Genomic DNA, 18,210 nt, shown 5'->3' on the forward strand with positions numbered 1-18,210 from the left:
AATTCGATTTATTAGATTTAATAATCAAACTTGAACAAAAATTTTAAAATGTGTTCGGTTCAATTCAAGTCATTTATAACCCTAAATGAAAGGCCCAAGAGAGAAAAAAGGGCAGAGAGAATATGATAATCAACAGTTTAAAAGTAGACTTCCGATGCATTTCAGAAGAGGATATATCTTCTGCACTCGCAATTAGCAAGCCCGTAACTCAATCTTACAACACTACTCGCAGAGCAATTACATACATACAAAGTAATTATCAACACATAAATACAAGCCTTCTGAGTTACACCCTGTAGATTAAATAGTCTACACGCATGACTTCTTTTAGAAGATGATGAATGAGAAATAATTTCTAACAACAGAAGAGACGATTCACAGTACGAACGAATGCTCGTGGCTGACCTCGCAAAACTACATGGCTGCTCGCTTCCACACAAACACAGTTAGCTTTCCTACATGGGGTGGAGAACTCTGTGAACAGCTAAGCAATGGTACACAGATATCTATTCACTTCGGCAGGAGGCCATTTCCACATTAACTAGAGCTAGGCCACAGAGAGCTGAGCTTAGCTGCCAGCTTTGCGCTTTTGTAGTCGTCTCTGAGCTGAATGAACCTGATTTGCAGCCATTCCAATTTGTCATGATACAAACAAATAATGAGTGATAGGAAAGACCAATAAAAGAATATATGTATATATATAGGAAGTATGGCAACTTAAATCAAATATATCAGCAAGTTTTCACAAATTTAGGCAGTAACTGCACAAAGTGGTCGAGAATTCTGGAGATTCTCCAATGGAAAGTGCATAAATAACAAATGCAGGTATTCATGTGCATGTGTAGTTTTGGGCCATATTTAGAGGGTGTTAGGGTCAGCTTGTAAGCTTCTTCAGAACATCTTATACGATGTTTTTGACGTCGAATAAGATATTACAAAACATTTGATAATTTTTTTTAGAAAAACAGCTTATAAAATCCAAAAGCAAGATACTAAGAACTTATAAGCTCGTTTTGGAAAAAAAAAAAAAAGAGAGTTCTTAACTTGTTTTTAAAATTTTGTCAAACTCCTTCAAATTAATTACAAAATGGAGTAATAGGTTGCATCTTATTTTATCCAAACACTACATAACTTATTTTAAAATAAGATGTAACATCTACTAAGCTCTAAATAAATGTCATAACATGTATGAGCATACAAAATATTTTATATAAGCTTAGCCAAACACCCCCTTAATGTAATGTTTAGGTGCAGATATGATGGAGAAAAGTTCTACCTTTGCGCATCCTTTCGGATGCTTGGTGTTCCCTCGAATAGAGTTGACAGACTTTCAGGAGCAACAATAAAGACATTGGCCATGCTGGAGATAATTATGGCAGTTAATCAATACAAAAGTATTAGATCGTAGCTTGCTTCCTTTTTCTGTAGGATAGAGTGAACATGTAATGAAGTTACTTACATGCCCAGCAACTCAAACTTTTCATCTACTGTGGGAGCATTAAAACTGCGAACAAATTCCCCATACTCTGTTATATCACGCTTAAGCCGTAACCCTCCACTGCAGATGTCACATACATGAAAAAAATGAGGCAGTATAGTTTCAAAAAGCAGCAGAGAGGGGGAAGCTAGAATTACTTTTTTTTTTCCCCAAGTTAATGGGCTCAACAAACCATCAAACTGAATTTAGCCATTTATTAATCTGCAAGGTAAATATAACCAGAATCTGTTATAATTTTTCTTGTCGTTTCGTTGAAGCAAAGATAATTTTTAGATATGATGGGTGGAAGGGGAATTAATGCGAAAGAACATTGCCTACAGATGTAGTAGTTAACACTCAGATAAAAAAAAACTTGCACCTCTTCTCACTCAAGCTAACAGCAACAAGAAAATAATTCTTGAAGCAACATTAACATAATACTGATTATTTTCCCTTCCTATAAGATTTCAGGTTCAATTTGACATAATTGATGCCTTTCTTCAGTATCTCATTTGTTTTGGAAAGCATTTGATCTTGATCACTGTGTGAGCTAAGGGAATGCTTCCCTTGAAGACAGAAGGGGGTAATGCAGATTCATGCCTAGGGGTCTTGAATAGTGTATTCATCAAGTATGCAACCAGAAGGTAGCTCTTGAATTGCAAGCTACACATAGATCAGGAATTACCTCGGATTAAAAGTGAACTTCTGCCAATGATTCAGCAGCACCTTATGCAGGCGATTTCCCTGAAAATTCCACAAGTTACTATTTCAAAATCCCATTTATGTTAGAAGCTTCAGATTGTCCAATGATACTGCAATTTCCATTTAAATCATTTGCTTAAATGTCAAATTAGTCGATGAAGCTTCAAATATAGGCTACTAATTTTTCTGGTGAATACTGGATAGTTTCACCTGTAGCACACAGTTCAAAAAATAATAATAACCATCAATTGATTCACGAGGTAAAGTTCAATTGGAAGAACAAGCCTCACATTATACTTGTGAATTACCTAATATTATATTTGGATGGGAGATTTGTATTTGAAATGAATTTAAGGAAAGGATCTCAATGACTCTATAACTTAAGGTGAGACATGACAAAGCCATGAAGGAAATCTTTCTAAACATGATAGATCAGTGGACTAACATTAGGTAGCAACTGAAAACCATGCTGCTAACCAGAACCCTATATTGCTCAAAAGAAAGTACCGTACCAGCTCAGTTAGGAATGCTTGTTTGTTAAGGCCTTCAAGGGCTGTGAAAGCGGACTCAAGCACCCGGGATAGATAAGCAACAACCCTGGTATGAGAAACAGACGTGCTAAGTGTAATATTATGAGTGGACATATGTGGTGATGTTGTTTGATGATAAATTAGGAAAATAAAGGAAGAAAAATATCCACGATGGAAATCCAGAAATGCTACCACATGATGATTCATGAAACATAGCACTAAAAAAAACAAAATTTTGATTGATTCATATCATTTCATAAATAGCAAAAACTAGAAGTGACCCAATTTCACACCTTGTGCAGGCATTTGTTGGCCGGTGATCAGGAGCAATGCCATCATCAGGTGACCGATAGTCTGTTGCTTTTTGTTCAGCTGATAGCAATCGCTCAACCTTCAAGATTTTCAAGGGTCAAGTACTTAAAAATCCAAGTAATGGAAGGAGGCTAGAGAGAGACATCAAAATTTTAAGCAGATTGGTGCAACCAGCTCTCAAATTCATAGCAAGGGTGGAAATGTCTCATTCAGCATTTCAAACACAGGAAGAAACCTTAGTTACAAACCTCAGCCATCACTGTTTCGATGCACTGCTGAAGCCCCTTGTAGGCGGCACCTTCAGCACTGGACATTGCTGAGGCCATTTCTTCACAGGAAGCAGCATGTGCACCATCCACAGGTAGCAACAGTCGAGAAATCGAGTTTGCAAAGTACTGCACGATAAGAGTGCAACACTAATGAAATATATCCCAATTCTGATGAACATCATCAGGGAACAATATAACAGCCAGCAAAACTTACTTGCTGAACAATAGCAACACTACTTCCACAGCGCTGTACAGCAACCATAAAAGATCTGAAACTGCTTTCACCAGCTGCAGCAGCAGCTTCTGCCTACATAGGACAATAAAGATCTCAAACTGAACACTTACTAATCTTCATATAATAAGAAGTCTGCTGCTTAAATTTGTCTAGCAGACTACACATTCTGCAAAACACTAGAGGTTATAAATAAAGGATGTAAAGTGAAATAAAAACAAAAGATATGAAGTGATTCAGTACAGCTGAAGCAGCTGCCGCTGCAACTCTTCGACTAACGCTAGTTCCCAATACAAATCGCTCCCTCAATGATGCAGCTTCAGTCAGACTATCTCGAGCTCTTTCCAGACCTTCTGTTATATATAGACTGACCTGAAGATGGTGAAGAGAATGAAAATCGGCCAAATCATAGTCACTAGAAGTATACAAGAAGAAAGGCGCTAGAATATGGAAGGAGGGTGCTAAACTCAAAAGCCGGGGGGGGGGGGGAGCGAATTACCTGATCCAAAAGGCAAGTGAAAACAGCCCGCACATTAGCGGCAAGGGTAGCAGGCTGCATAATGAAGAGATTTCATTAAGTTATGAACCCATGAAAAAACAATTACCTATTCAAACTAATGTGTGATGCCAAAATTCATATAATTACTCATACCAGAAGTCTCTTTTTATGAAAGGTGACAGAGACTCAAGTGTGAAGACATAATGCAGTCATGACATATGTGGTCCTCAACTTATTGATTTATCAGCTTTCTGGTTATTAAGTAAATCTAAGCTAACAGAATATGAGTTAGAATCAGGGATATGAACCTATGGAAACTAACTATAGACTTACACTGAGGAATGTGAAGATTCATAAATCACTTTAACAGGAACTTAATCTTTGAAGAAAATCATGGTTTTTTGGTGCCAACATCTTTTCTTTTTGCTCTTTTTCTGGTTGCAAAATAAAACTGAAGCTAACAAAAGGAGATAAAAACAGGGGATGCAAACAAAGATACATAGCCTCTCGATTGAAGGTGGCAAGCAAAACTATGCTACAAGCAATCATCACCATTCTGGATCCCCAATATGCAGCACATGGATATGTTTCTTCCAGATATACACAAGAACTAGAAGAATAGGAAGCCCCAGCCAAAGACAGGGACTTACATGCCCCACCCTCTCAGTAAGGAGAAAGAAGCAAAGAAGAAAAAGTAAGCTACAACTCCATAAACTCCAATCACAGCACTAGAGGAATCTGTATACCAGAATACACAGAACTGACTTCAATCATCCTAGTTGAGCTCTATGCATTACGCAATTATTCAGGCTACATAATACTAGTTTGAAAATCACCTTTTATATCCAACTTGAATGAATTGCCAGACTCAAGGTTACACTCCAAATTTTAGCTAAACTTAGTTATAATAATCATCAACCTCAAAATACCCAACACAAAAAGCATATATACCTGTGATGAAAACAAAGTAGCTCTAGATATAGCTTCTTCATTCCAGCGTACAAACTCAGTAACCACTGTGACGGATATCTGCTGCTGGGAAGATGATATGGAAGCTCCTTTTGAACGCCCAATTGTCCCCGTTGATTCAGATGACTGCTGGCTTTCAGCACGTAGTTCCTCCATCTGCACAATATCATTTTTTCCCATTGAAAAAGAATTCATGGAAAGCAATTTGTCATGTCGATTGTAGTAGGTAAAAGCTACCAGGCTAAAGTGCATGAGAGGATGGAGAAATAGAGATCAACAGTTTTGACTGCACCTTTGATTTATACAGTTGCCTGAGAGAAGCCTGCTCGTATTCTATGTATATATCTTTATGGGGAAGAAATAGTGACTCTGTTAAGCCTGAACAAGACATATAAACAACATTTATGTAAATGCCTCCAACACTCTGCTAATACCACATCTCTTGTTCAGAAGTCATGTGAGCATAAAGATTTCAAACACTTGTCAACAGTGACTGCTAAGAGAGTTTGTTCCACTCTGCTTTGCTAGGAAAAGATACAAAAAATGTCCACTCAGTTTCTTTCCTTTTTCCCCCTTCAAAAGGGGTGTTTGTCAAGTTTCCCATACTCAAACCATATCAACATAGTCATAATTTGCGCAAGAATTGACAGCTTAATATGTGCTTCTGACTATCATACTTTTTCCCCAACTTCGTAAGTATTGACACTTCGATTTTTCAAAATATGGATAGTGCATAGGAAATTTAACCAAATGATTAGTAAATCATATAAGTACATAAAACTAAATTTTTGTATCATCAGGAGAACAATTTATATGTGAAGTGAATCTGCTGAATAAAGCATCAGATCACCAAAAAAGTTCAATTCTTGTGGTGAAGCCTTTTGACTAATAAGTATCTAGAAATTCCATATCTGTACCTTCAACATCCAAATCACCACATCCCACACCACTTAAATCTTTAGCAAGGTCCTGCGTTTTCTCGTATGCCACTGCTAGCATCCTAAGATACTGAGGAGAATAAAACAAAGCTGCGTTAAAACAGCTCAATATTGAATTCATAAGAGCAGTTAGAAGCTGCAGATGGAACTCACTAATATAAGTCCCCCTTCTTCCATTGGCGGTGGATTAAGTAGAGATGGTTTTACCAACAGCTTGTCAAGGAGCTTAGGAACTCTGTCTTCCAAAACGCGCTGCATGGAAAAATATCAAGAATAGTAAAAGATGAATCTCGAAACCACTGTATTCATACATCCCACTAAAATCCTCTTAAACTCTATGCAAAGAAGGAACATAGAAAAGAACCTGCAAGACTTGGAGTGAGATGTTTGAAAGGAAAAGCATACAAATGGTGTTATTTACTTAATCATAAATTCAAAATATAAGTTTGGTACAAGATGTTGGGTCGGATGCTTCCAATAAAGGATCATACGGGAACAACGAAATAAGGGAACATATTAAGTACACAGAATTTTGCCTCTTTGGGAAAAGTTTGGAGAGCTTTGGTTGTTTGCGTGACTATGAACATTATTCTTGATTTGCTTAAGTTTGCATATTGTATTAAGCATTCTCATATACAATTTGCCAATAGAGACATTTACTCATTTCAAGGATGCAGGGTTTTATTGTTGTCAGGTCTTATTTCTTCTTCCAGAAATCATGTTACTATCTGGCCTTAGAGAGTTAGTGCTGAACCACCTATATAAATCTCTTAATAGGACTTCCATATCAGTTTTTCTTCTGTACAAATGAGAGGTATAAAATTCAGAAAATATCAAATGGTGCATCCGACCCTGATGCTTATGTGGAACAACCTGAACGCTGAACACAGAATGCCAAGGCCTATCAAATGCAAGAATAGAACAGATATGCAGGAATACCTGAACCAATATTGACATGACATCATTTGGTGAAGGAAATACTGCTGTTATCGTTGCTGCTTCTTTCCGTACAGTGTCTGCAAGCCCATCATACTAAATCAGGGAAAGATTCCAAAGCCTGCAACTTTCATCATATCAATTGAGTCATTCTGATTCAAACCTGTAATTTCTTTGTACAATGAAGAGAGTCCACGGGCAACATTGCTAGGACTAGGCTGAGAACCGGGGTCACCGAGAACCAATCTGGCATCTTCATTCATAACCTCCAAATCAAACATCGGACGTAATCCCACATAGTGTTGCATAGCACTGGTACCCCTGTTGAACTGAATTCCAAAAGTAACATGTCAAACGGTAAACTTTTAACAAATATGACAAACAGCAAAGTTTCATTATTTCTTAGAGAATCCAGTCAGCATATATGAAGCAATATGCTGAAAGGAAAGTTTTCACGAAACACAAACCTATACATATAATTCAATAAAAATATAAAGAGCTGCCTAAGCATTGCCCGCCACCCAAAAAAATTACCAAATGAGAGAAAAGGAAGGGGGATAAGAAAAACGACCCTATCCGTACAATAAATAATCTTTAGAAAAGGACCACTATTCCTTGTTTAAGATCATGGGTTTTAGTTCCTTGATATGAATACTGAATAAGTTTAGCAGCACAATGATAGCTACACATAATCTGGCACATAAATTACCAAATTACCTGTGACAAAATTTTTGCACATTCTGCCATTGTAGACAATTCCCGTTTCTGCGATGCTGCATCAAATCTGGCCAACAATCTGTTTTCAAGTTCTGGATGCGCATTTGCGGAATAGCAAACATAAGTCTTAGGGTTTCTAACAATATTTATTGATGCTAAAATAATAAATAAGAAATGAGACATATCATACCATTGCAATATTCTTGGAGATTAGCAACTGCCACTTCCAATCCTCTGCTTGCTGTTGCATTCCCCACAACTGATGAAGTAATGCCTTGTCTTCCAATATCGTCCTCGGCAAATGATCCTAAAATAGAGCTTGTTATTTTCACGTATTTACAATCAAATACACCAAGAGCGGTATTTGCTTCAAGGAAGTGCTCGTGCATTTGCAAATCAATTTTCACTATGTCTTTCATCTTATGTACTTATCACTCTTCTACTTCTATGTCCTTTTTCAGAATTCAATAGCAAATTCTCTGAGTAATCCATTAGCTGTAGTTTACTGGGTGTAACTATTGAAAACAATTATTAAGACAATAATCAGCATTATCAGCACTAAAGCTTCAACGCGGCAAGAATTGTCAGTAGAATCAAGAAATACAGAAGTGGATCCAATTTGCTAGAGCAGTTAAGCTAGATTTTGATGAAGAACAAAAGGTTACCAAAAGAAACACCCTATGGCTTGTATCAGATCAGAATCAACTCACCACTTGAGCCTTCAGGACTAAAATGGTAAAAAGCAAATACAATACACAAACTTACAGAATTGAGATGTCTAGTCCCTAGTGTCTGATACTGATATAAAATCACATGTTTCTGTGAAACGCACCACAATTTAACAGAATACCAAGAATTGTAAAAGTATGACAGAAATACCAAGGGTAGTATGATGCTAAAATGTCCAGCAGGAAAAGGACATCTTACTCAATTTCTGTGCAATTGCAGCTGCTTCAGCTACTCTACTATCATCAGAAAATAGAGGTGACAGTTCCATTAGGTCACCGGGACTGCTGTTGAACTCCATCAAGTACTGCAGGATACAATTCCTTAGTGCCACTTATGGGGAATACAACATTGCTTGTCATATCTTTAAACCCATTTATCAAGTATTTACCTTAATGAGATCAATAGTTTGACTGGCAGTTTCTCGCTGAGCATCAGCGCTCTGAAAAAATAAATATCAAAATTTAAATCAACCAAGATTGGGGTCTGGGAATAAATCATTGAGGCAATAAGTTGAAATAGCATTAGGGGAGAAAGAAGAGGGATGAGGTTCTGGATTAGTTTTACGCAGAATAAATTTCAAGAAAAAAAAAAAAAAACTAAAGGAAGAAACAAAATATAGTCTATGGCAAGCTTTACCTGCAGATGGTCACCTATCTTAGCAGCAGTTTGGCCAACACTTGATATACGTGAATCCAACCTTGCAAAACTGTCAAACAAACCATCAACACCCTTTTCCAGCTGCATATACATGGAAAAGAAACCAAGATCATTAGTAGGATATCAAAAGTATTCTATAGGTAGTACGGCCATTAGAGTAATTAAAAGGAATATGTGCATAACAGTGTCTAACTAACCTCAGCAAGTGTCTTTCGGTGCTTAGAGTCTTGGGCAGCAACTTCCTTTTTGAGATCATAGAGCTTCCCGTCAATCTTCAGGCAGGCATCAATATTAGAAAGGTGATCCAGCAAGTAACACAAAACTGAAAAGATCATGTTAAGTTTTACCTGTTTCCTAAGGTCAGTCAACTGCTTACATGAATTCTTAAACAAAGATAATAGAGCATCTACTTCAGGAAATAACGGGCTTGATAGCCCTTGTGCTAATTTTCCAGAATCAGAAGGAGTTCGCAAATGACCATTGGCCATAGCATCACTTGCACCAGGTCCATCGGTAGCATCTGTATCGTCTTCTAAATAAGAAGGCAGCAGCTCATTAACTAAGTTTCCGAACAAGGCATCGAATGAAAAGTCACCCTACATGATATAGACAAGCAGATCGCAGCATAATTAGCTGAATGGGTAAAGTCGAACTAGATACACAGATTCGGCCACGCGCACACACTCACAAGAGTTTGAGGCATCACCTTAAAATCATCAATGTCTAAAACAAGTGGACCGGAATCAGCTGATGGAGATTTAGAAAATCTATCAGTCCTTGTCCCACCTTTAGTCTCTTTCATCTGAGTTCAATTCAAAATATCAAAAGCCTTCACCACCCATAACTTGAAACTATAAACTAAATAAAAGATGTCCAATCAGAATCAACTTAATCAAGTTGAAAATGCGTAGCACCATGACTTCTGGTTGACCACAAACATATGAACTCATGATCTGCATGCATCCCGCATCCACATAATGCAGTAGCCAGCAAGTTCCAAACTTTGAAGGAACAGCTCAAAATTGAGAGGTACAACTGTTTAAATTGAAATTATGAACCACATAAAGTAGTTTTCAGTTTTGTTCCCTATTTTACGTAAAATCAGAAATGTGGAGGATGCTAAAGTGGAGGCTACAAATTGGTTTGCAGAAGGCTGAAGGCGGATAATTTTAAAAAACGCTAGAACGCCGTAGAATACTGCATGTCGAGTCTGAAACTTTTTACTAACTTGATAGTGAACAGGAGTTAAAATCAAAACAATGTGGCAATTTGAACCAAAATTTGACTGATAAATGAAACAGGGCCTGCAAGAATGTATTTCCATTCATATAACCCCATATAGTAAGAACTAAAAATGTAAATCAGTTAGATTTCAATTCAACATCTAAAGTAGATTAATAGACTGAATCCAAGCTAAATGTCTAATTGCTTAGTCCATTAATTCTTTTCAAGAAATGCAGTCCTGCACCTTATTACAATAAACTCTAAAAGTATATTATCAGGCAATCTTTCAGTCTATTCCACCAAGATAACAAGATGCCCACGGTCTCTATGACTAGATTAATTAACATGAAAAAGCCAATTCTTGTCCGTGATCATGGACCCAAAAAGTATATAACAAGAAGAAATAGAAAAGACTGACAAGAAAGGGGAGAGTGAGAGAGAGAAAGGGAGTTCAGTTTTAAATTTTGATCTAATATACTACAACTTTATCAATGTCTATTCATAAAGCTCAGCCAGCAAAGTTAAGATACGCACATATATACACACAACTACAGAGAGAGATACATGTAACCGCTAGCAAATGGTTTAGGCTCAATTCTCATACACAAGCAAAAACGATAAGTGATAGGGTCTATTGCATGTGGTGAGCTGTTAACTTCTTCTTTTCTCTACTCGATTTCTTGTCATCTGTAGAAATTACAAATCCTTCAACAAGTTCTGCTATAGTATTTATCCTGTAGAAAATTCTCCACTTCTAACACCTAGGTGAATCACGACAAAAATCAACCGCAAAAATGAGCAGTAAAACCCTCCGCCCTAACTTAAAAGATTGATTATTACCATTCACCAAAAGCTTGTCATATAACCTAGCAAAATTCACAGTTACTTCACTAAAAACCACCAGAGCCTTACAGTCATCGTTTAGATCATGAACAGAATAACGAAACAAGTTCAAACAAAAAACCATAAATGCAGCAAAAAGTCCAGCTAAATCATGAACTCCTCATCGAATTACTAACTGAATGATTCCGAATGTGACAGAGAATGATTGATCAAAGTAACCGTAAAGCCATCAATTCAACACAAATGAAACATAGGAAAAGAAAAAGAAAAGTCACCTCGGCAGAAACAAGGACCAACAACGGCGGAGCTCCCTGTAAGAGACAAAATCAGAGCACGAAAGAATTATGGCGGTCTTCCAGAGAGACGGAGACAGACAGACAGAGAGAGAGAGAGGAAAGGCAAAGCTTTGTACAGATCGCGGAATATATTTCGACTCTATTATTACGATGAAATCATACAAAAATTTACAGCAAAAAATGACGATTTCACAAACAAGAGAAGTAATTCAGCACTCAGAGAAGCTTTTTATCTGCAGTTAAATTTCTGCTTTGGGCCAAGTTCAGTTCACGAACGCGGTTTCAAGGATTTACTGTTCTTAAGTAACAAAGCCAGTTTTACCAGACGGGAAAAACCTTGCAGTAAAAAGCTAGCTACTTACTGCTTTGCTTCGTCGTCTTCCCGTTGTCCGTCGTGGAAATGACGTTCTGGTCCTTACATTAAAGTACAATTGCTATTAGGTGCCCAAAATTTCACATATTTGTAGATTGACTACCAAAGTTTTTAATAAATGTCTAAAAACATACAATTCTCCATCTAACTGAAAGTAAAGCTTGATCCGTAATTTATTCACGTAAATTACAACCAACTTCTCACATATACTGTCTAATTATAAATATTTCTCATTATTTAAAAAATTACTAGTATCATTGATATTTGATAAAATTACTTAAGTTTTAAATAAAAATTTGAAATTGTCAATTTTACTCTGTATCATTTTTTTAAAAAAATCAAACCAGTTAGATATAATTTAGTCCACAAGGATATTTTAATCAACTTACTATAAAGAATAGATGAAAAATTAATGGAGACTAACGAATTTGATTAGTTGTTAAAAGACCGTTAAAAATAGGATATAAATACTTTATTTTTAAAAATATTAACATGTAATTGTTGTGTATCTAATTTCAAAAAAATTTCAATGTGAATTTATTTATAATGCAACTATTATAGAAATTATTTAATGCTTTATTTGGATTGGATGATTTGAAAGAAGAAAAAGAAGTATTTTAAATGTTCTTGTATTAAATGTATTTGAATTTATTAAATATTTCATAAAACATAGTTTTAAAATTTATAGTTGTATATTTGAAAGATTTGGAATGTGGAATAATTTAAAGTTGTATTTGGATTTATGAATTTCAAATACATATCTTTTTAATTTGTTTGGAAGATTTTAAATTATTTCAAAATCATTCCATTCTAATTTTAAACTATATTTTGTCGAGTAGTGATAGAATAGAATTCTAAATCCGTCGATCTAAATATATTGTAATGTCCTTAATGATTTGAAATCAAATATCTATTAATCCAAATGCAACATAAACAAATACAAAAAATCGAAATTATATTTGTACGCCCTTCAAAAGTTCTTCCATTACAATTGATACCCTCCGTTAGGGTTTGAATGAAAAAAAAGTATAATTTCGTAGTTTTAGAGGGAATGTTAACCTAATTTAAAACATAAATTAGCATATTAGTGATTACACTAAATATCAGTGTAATTTGCAATTTTATCTATAATGAAAATACCCCAATCAATCATGTAGTGATTGCCAGTTTTGGTCTTACATTACTTCTTGTCGCAGAGAGCATTTGACAATCAAAATGTAGTAATAGAGTGATTTTTGCACCAATTGCTTTTTCTGCATTAGAGACATCATTAAGTCCTCCAGACCATAGCCTATATTCTTGATTCAAGCAAAAGAACAACTAATCTTGTAGCATTCTAATGTCATTTTGAGAGAACAAAGCATGACCAGCAAAATCTAAATATTTCTAGGTTTATTCATACTAAGAAACAGAATTCCTCCCTTTCCGCGGGGGTGTACACTTAACGTCGTCTTGGTTAGTCGAGCCGAGACTGTCCGATGAATCCGAGCCGCTGTTCTCAGCCTGACCAACTTTATTCGACCAGATTTTCGACAACATCTTCTTCGACATGATTAAACCTTTCATTTTACCGATGGCAGTCTTGTCAGCGTTGCTCATCCTATTTTCTGCACTACTTCTATCGCTGTTTCCCAGTCTAAAGGCTGCCAGCTCTCCTCTGAGGGTTCTGAGTTCTTCCGCTGAGGCAATAGCCTCCCAGTCTTCATCGGCATTAGCTGTTGCTGATCTTGAGCTCCTGTACGAGCCGCAGTTCAGGTCTTTGACAGCTTTGGCTAGATCGGGTGTGCTGCAGCCGGATGAAGTGGCAGCACGGGCTTGCTCAAAGAAGAGCACCTGTACAACAACACGTAGAGGAAGTCTCTCGTTTTGTACAGCGTGCATGCAGGCGTCTGCTGAGAGCTTCTTGCAGTCCATCAGCTTGCATATTCTTTTCTTCTCGCTCTTGTTGATCCCTGGATGCTCCTGCCGGAAAACAACCCGATCAGTTGACCAGATATGATTCTCAAGAAACTGCATAGAATATTAAATATTTGAAGAGGAACTTACCTTGAGATATGTATCAATAGCCTGATATAGAGCATCATGTACCGGTCTCGGAAAGCTAGAGACCATCTCTGCTATACCAACGAACATCGACAGAGGTAGATTAGGATCTTTGGCAATCTCAGCAAGATAACCATCAATTAGCTTCGCCACCATCAGCTTTGAAGCATCTGACAAGATTCCCGGAGTTCCAATCTCCTCAATTTCATCGCCATTCTCCATTTCAGTTTGAGCATTCCGATCTTGTATAATGTATTCTTCAAGTATTTTCTGGACTAAAACAGCATCATACATCATTGCTTCCCCATCACAAGCTCGGATTAGTAGATCATTAACAGAGGCTTCCTCCAATTGCTGCCCTATTCTTTTCACTAGCCCCATTTTCACCATTTCTCCTGAATTTACTGATACAGCTGCTTTTAACAACTTTAGCAAGAAACTACATGAGACGTTGCCTTTTTGCACAGGTAAAAGCCACACAATTGTATCCAATATTGCACGCGCTTTTAAGACATCGTTATATTGGATTACACCCTTGTTGCCAGAGTTTGGTAGCTTTCGATAAGCATAAGCTTTTAGAGCTTCGCCAATCACTTCATTGGGCATTACTCCTTTGTTCTTTATGCTGGCAATAACCCGCTTATACAAGTCTATCTCAAGGTCGCATAAGTCCTCGACCCACCAATCATTTGGCACTGTTCGGCTTCTGACGCCATTCCAACTGGGATCATTCCCATTTTCCTCGACGTTCTTCCTCCGGTTATAGGTATAAGACCAATCCACGTCTGAAATGTCAACCGATGCCTTGGAAGCAATAGCATCGATGAAGCGGCTTATTAACTTCAGTTCCTCAGACAACGGTAGTGAGGATTTTGTGGTCTGAAGAGCTATAATAGAGTCCTTCCAGCTTCTTAAAATGGTAGAGTTGATGAAAACATCAATCTTATAGATGAGATTACCCTTCTCGATCATCTCGTTCATTTCCAGGTACTCAGCCGCACAACGTACTGACACGACATTATAAGCATTTACATTGACGGTCATCCCATAACAGAACTTGGCACATATTTCGAAGGCGCTGGGACCACCAGGAATATCGGGGATGTGGACTTCGTCGCTGTTTCCTTCATTAGCAGATGACACCAATTTTTGTAAGCATGCACATTTTGAGAGAAGAGGGAACTGCAGAATCCATTTTAGCAACAAATCAGCATTTCAGAACACTATACGCCATTGAGTTTCACTTCAGTAAGAATGTGAACAAGGTAAAAAAAAAAAAGAACACTTCTTAAAATGCATGATCTGAAACTCCTGTCTCTCCGAATTGATCAATAAGAAGTCGTTGCTAAGTGTTAAAGCGGCCACGATATTCATACTCAACAAAGCAGAGACACAGGACGAATTGCTGCATGTGATTGCTTATATATAAGATAATGCAAGAATCATACCTTGTGAAGGTGGAACTTCACATCGGCTACATGAACTACAAAATCTGTCTCCATCTCAGTAGCCACATATCTGCTGGTGAAAATGTTGGCTTTAAGTGTTAACAACTCTTGACTTTAAATACAAATGCACGAAAACAAAAAAATCAACCATGTTGACTAGAAATGTCTAGAGGGAGAGTGATCGACAGTGACATACACGGTTTCATAATTAACTTGAGTTTGAAACCAATAGCATATACTTTCCTATCATAAATCTTGTAGACTTGGACTCGCATCATTCCTTAAGACAGTAATTTAATGAACTTTGGACAACCCAATGGAAGTCTATAAAGAAGAAAAATCATCTTTCAGATAATACTGAATTCTGGGTCTACAAGTAAGCCCACGGATCCACACTTCCCTGGAAGAGGCAAAAGTTAATGATGAAAGAAACTAGACAACTAATACAAAGTGTAAGGATCACGAGATGGAAGTTCAACAGAAATGGATACAGTTAAAACGACTTCAGTAGCTAATTCTTTTATTAAGCAAAGATAGGCCTTAAACCACAAATCAAAAGCAATTACTAGCAGTTGAACTACATGACAATAATATCACTAAGAAACAACTACAAATATCAACCATTTTGAGATGGGTAATAAAGATCTAACCTTCTGTTGTTCCCATCACCCTGAAAGCAATCAGGTTTCGACCCAAGCTTCATAAACTTCATCCTGCCAACTCAACGAGTCGTTTTTCGCTCCGATACTTCAAAACTACGCTTGCATACTAAATCAACTCCACACAGCAAAACACACTACCACGTATAACTCAACCCCAATTGTCCAACATGTTTCGAATCAAGGAAACAAGCCCTGTAAATGGCAAAGAATGAAGGGTTCTAGGCGTGGGGACCAAATTTCTGAATATAGCCAATTTCTTGAACTTCAGGAGGAAAGCAATGGAGACTCAAAGAGAAGAAGGATACATGCTTTATAAGACCAATTCTTAACACCAACCAAAGCAGGAGCAATTTCCAGAGATATAGAGAATAGAGAATAGTACAGATTTTTTAGTTTTTAAAGAAATGGTTCAACTTGAGTATGAAGAGAGAAACAGAAGAGATTGTTTCCTTGTTCGGCGGCAAAGCCCACGGACTCCGGGCTCGCCTAGTCAGCACAGGAGACACTACCAACAGACTTACACACTAAATTATTCCCCAAAGCCAGAGGCAGCTGCCACTACCACTCAAGCTGACTACTCCTATTTCTTTATCTTTCTTTCTCACTCTCACACCACCCTTTTCTTTACTCTGTTTCCGTTAACAGCATTTCTTTAACAAAACACATCATAACATAAAGATTTACTTCACCAAATAAAGGAGGGCTCAAAAGGTTCAAGTCCCAAACCCCAATAAACAAATCGGAAACACATCAAACATGTGGCATGCAATTATTTCTGCAGTTCAAGATTGGAAGAAGAAGACCTGCAAAGGCAAAACAGCACATTGGTATCAATAGAAATCAACCACCAAAACGGTAGACAACAAGCATCTCTCCGTATAGGTATTGCCAAGGCGGAAAGCGAGGATCACAGAATATACAGATTTCTCTAATGCATTATTAAAAAGTACCAATCTCATTTATGGAAAATCAAACATCAGAATCTCAGCAACAGAAAAAGAATCATCTCAGAAAAAGCGCAGAAATCAGGCCCACGAGGGTAAAAAAAAAAAAATTATCAACACATGACCAGCATCAGCATGTGCTGTGAGAATCACGCAAGATCGGAGAAAATAAGTAGAAGAATCAATAATGCATTTCAAGATATTAGAACCCAGAAAGCCCCGTTTCCACTCTGACTGTCTACATGAACAGCTCGTGCATGGGAACACAAGAAACCCACTAAGAACGCCAAGAATCTCCAAGAACTCTTTTTTATATATAATAATTTATGCATTCGCAAGAACTAGCAATAATGGAACTAAACCCGCATTCAATTTACTAGTTTATGGCAAACCGAAAATCATTTTGCACAGACACCAACGAAGAGTGAATCAAGAAAATCACGAGAATTTCTCCCTTTTCTTTTTTCTTAGCCAAGATAAAAATAAAGGTGAAAACCCATTATAATTTTTTAGTTGTAATTTTTAGTTTACAACTAAAATTACTGTTAATTTTATTTCGGAGACAAAGTTGTCCACAGTGAACAGTGTTTGAGATTTATAACCAGCGTAATTTACGCAGTATATCAACTTTTCTTTTAAAATAAGGGTGAATTGCAATTTTCTTCCCTCTTCGTGTAGATAAATTACTTCATTTTAAAATACAGGAAGATAAATTATTATTTTTTTTATAAGAGAATAATTTATTCATTTGCAGTATTCAATATTTTAAAACTTAATCGAGACCGTCAGGTCGAACCTCCTAAACTGTTAACCGAAAATAGGTTGGATGAAAGGCAAAATTTGGTGTGAGAGCCAAAAATCGTGTTTTTGTAGAGAATCGACCGACCAGACGGTTGGACCCCGGTTTGGGGTCATGTGAACCGGTATGATCTTTGCCTGTTTTAAAAATAGGCTTAAGTCCTAATTTTCTTCCCCTTTCTTGTATTTTTATACTACATTTGTTGTATTAGTTTATTACATATCTATTTTATGTTAATTATAAGCATATATTATTAAAAATATAAATTGTAAAGAGAAAAATATTTTAAAAAAGACAAAATGATTAAGTATATTTATATTATTTAATTATTAAAGTTATTTTTTTTTATTTTATAATTATTTATTACATATATATATATAACGTCACCGGTTCGACTATGGTTGAACCAACGATTGAACCAGTGACCCATAATCCACTGAATTTTTCGATTTGATAACTGATCCGAATTTTAAAACATTGGCAGTATCACAATTCACAACGGATTTATTTGCATTTTTCTCTTGAAAATTCTTAACTTATTATTTATATTTTTTTGAACTATCTAATTCGCACTAATTTAAGCCAAAGGTGAAGAGTTATTTTGTAGTAAT

At 36.6% G+C, this 18,210-nt stretch overlaps 2 protein-coding genes across 5 annotated transcripts; both read right to left on the reverse strand.

The window, feature by feature from the left end:
• Positions 1–136: 136 nt before the first annotated feature.
• Positions 137–11,604, reverse strand: LOC105172674 (exocyst complex component SEC10b). 2 transcript variants are annotated; one of them, XM_011094212.3, is made up of 25 exons: positions 11,310–11,602; positions 9,674–9,769; positions 9,315–9,563; positions 9,165–9,239; positions 8,947–9,048; positions 8,699–8,749; positions 8,509–8,614; positions 7,772–7,888; positions 7,582–7,673; positions 7,028–7,193; positions 6,868–6,944; positions 6,082–6,180; positions 5,908–5,998; positions 5,283–5,368; positions 4,973–5,146; positions 4,022–4,075; positions 3,766–3,894; positions 3,505–3,597; positions 3,270–3,416; positions 3,003–3,100; positions 2,692–2,776; positions 2,163–2,221; positions 1,460–1,558; positions 1,277–1,360; positions 137–616 (listed from the first exon to the last, which is right to left on the reverse strand). In XM_011094212.3, the coding sequence occupies exons 2-25, from the start codon at positions 9,767–9,769 to the stop codon at positions 538–540; spliced, it is 2,508 nt and encodes an 835-aa protein (XP_011092514.1). In that variant the 5' UTR covers positions 11,310–11,602; the 3' UTR covers positions 137–537. The 2 variants fall into 2 exon arrangements, with proteins under 2 accessions (XP_011092514.1, XP_088742062.1); XM_088885936.1 differs by lacking the exons at positions 137–616; positions 1,277–1,360; positions 1,460–1,558 and adding an exon at positions 1,669–1,699 and having other exon boundaries at positions 11,310–11,604.
• Positions 11,605–12,932: 1,328 nt separating this feature from the next.
• On the reverse strand, positions 12,933–17,296 carry LOC105172673 (phototropic-responsive NPH3 family protein NPY2). 3 transcript variants are annotated; one of them, XM_088886279.1, is made up of 5 exons: positions 16,807–17,296; positions 15,845–16,659; positions 15,195–15,267; positions 13,750–14,928; positions 12,933–13,665 (listed from the first exon to the last, which is right to left on the reverse strand). In XM_088886279.1, exons 2-5 carry the CDS (start codon positions 15,904–15,906, stop codon positions 13,105–13,107), a joined length of 1,875 nt encoding a protein of 624 aa, XP_088742405.1. In that variant the 5' UTR covers positions 15,907–16,659; positions 16,807–17,296; the 3' UTR covers positions 12,933–13,104. The 3 variants fall into 3 exon arrangements, with proteins under 3 accessions (XP_088742405.1, XP_011092513.1, XP_011092512.1); XM_011094211.3 differs by having other exon boundaries at positions 15,195–15,264; positions 15,845–17,296; XM_011094210.3 differs by having other exon boundaries at positions 15,845–17,296.
• Positions 17,297–18,210: the final 914 nt, after the last annotated feature.

This window comes from Sesamum indicum, linkage group LG10, assembly GCF_026168435.1.
Source record: "Sesamum indicum cultivar Baizhima isolate 11 linkage group LG10, ASM2616843v1, whole genome shotgun sequence".
NCBI lineage: Eukaryota > Viridiplantae > Streptophyta > Magnoliopsida > Lamiales > Pedaliaceae > Sesamum > Sesamum indicum.

What these genes read in the sequence shown, in the direction of transcription:
- LOC105172674 (XM_011094212.3), bottom strand. Translation starts at nt 9,769, where the DNA reads ATGAAAGAGACTAAAGGTGGGACAAGGACTGATAGATTTTCTAAATCT. An exon ending in CAGCGGCAGCTGCTTCAGCT is followed by an intron (nt 3,598 to 3,765) that starts GTACTGAATCAC and finishes TGTCCTATGTAG; the next exon opens with GCAGAAGCTGCTGCTGCAGC. An exon ending in AAGTTCACTTTTAATCCGAG is followed by an intron (nt 1,559 to 2,162) that starts GTAATTCCTGAT and finishes TGACATCTGCAG; the next exon opens with TGGAGGGTTACGGCTTAAGC.
- LOC105172673 (XM_088886279.1), bottom strand. Translation starts at nt 15,906, where the DNA reads ATGAAGTTTATGAAGCTTGGGTCGAAACCTGATTGCTTTCAGGGTGAT. An exon ending in GGTGATGGGAACAACAGAAG is followed by an intron (nt 15,268 to 15,844) that starts GTTAGATCTTTA and finishes CATTTTCACCAG; the next exon opens with CAGATATGTGGCTACTGAGA. An exon ending in TGAAGTTCCACCTTCACAAG is followed by an intron (nt 14,929 to 15,194) that starts GTATGATTCTTG and finishes TGGATTCTGCAG; the next exon opens with TTCCCTCTTCTCTCAAAATG.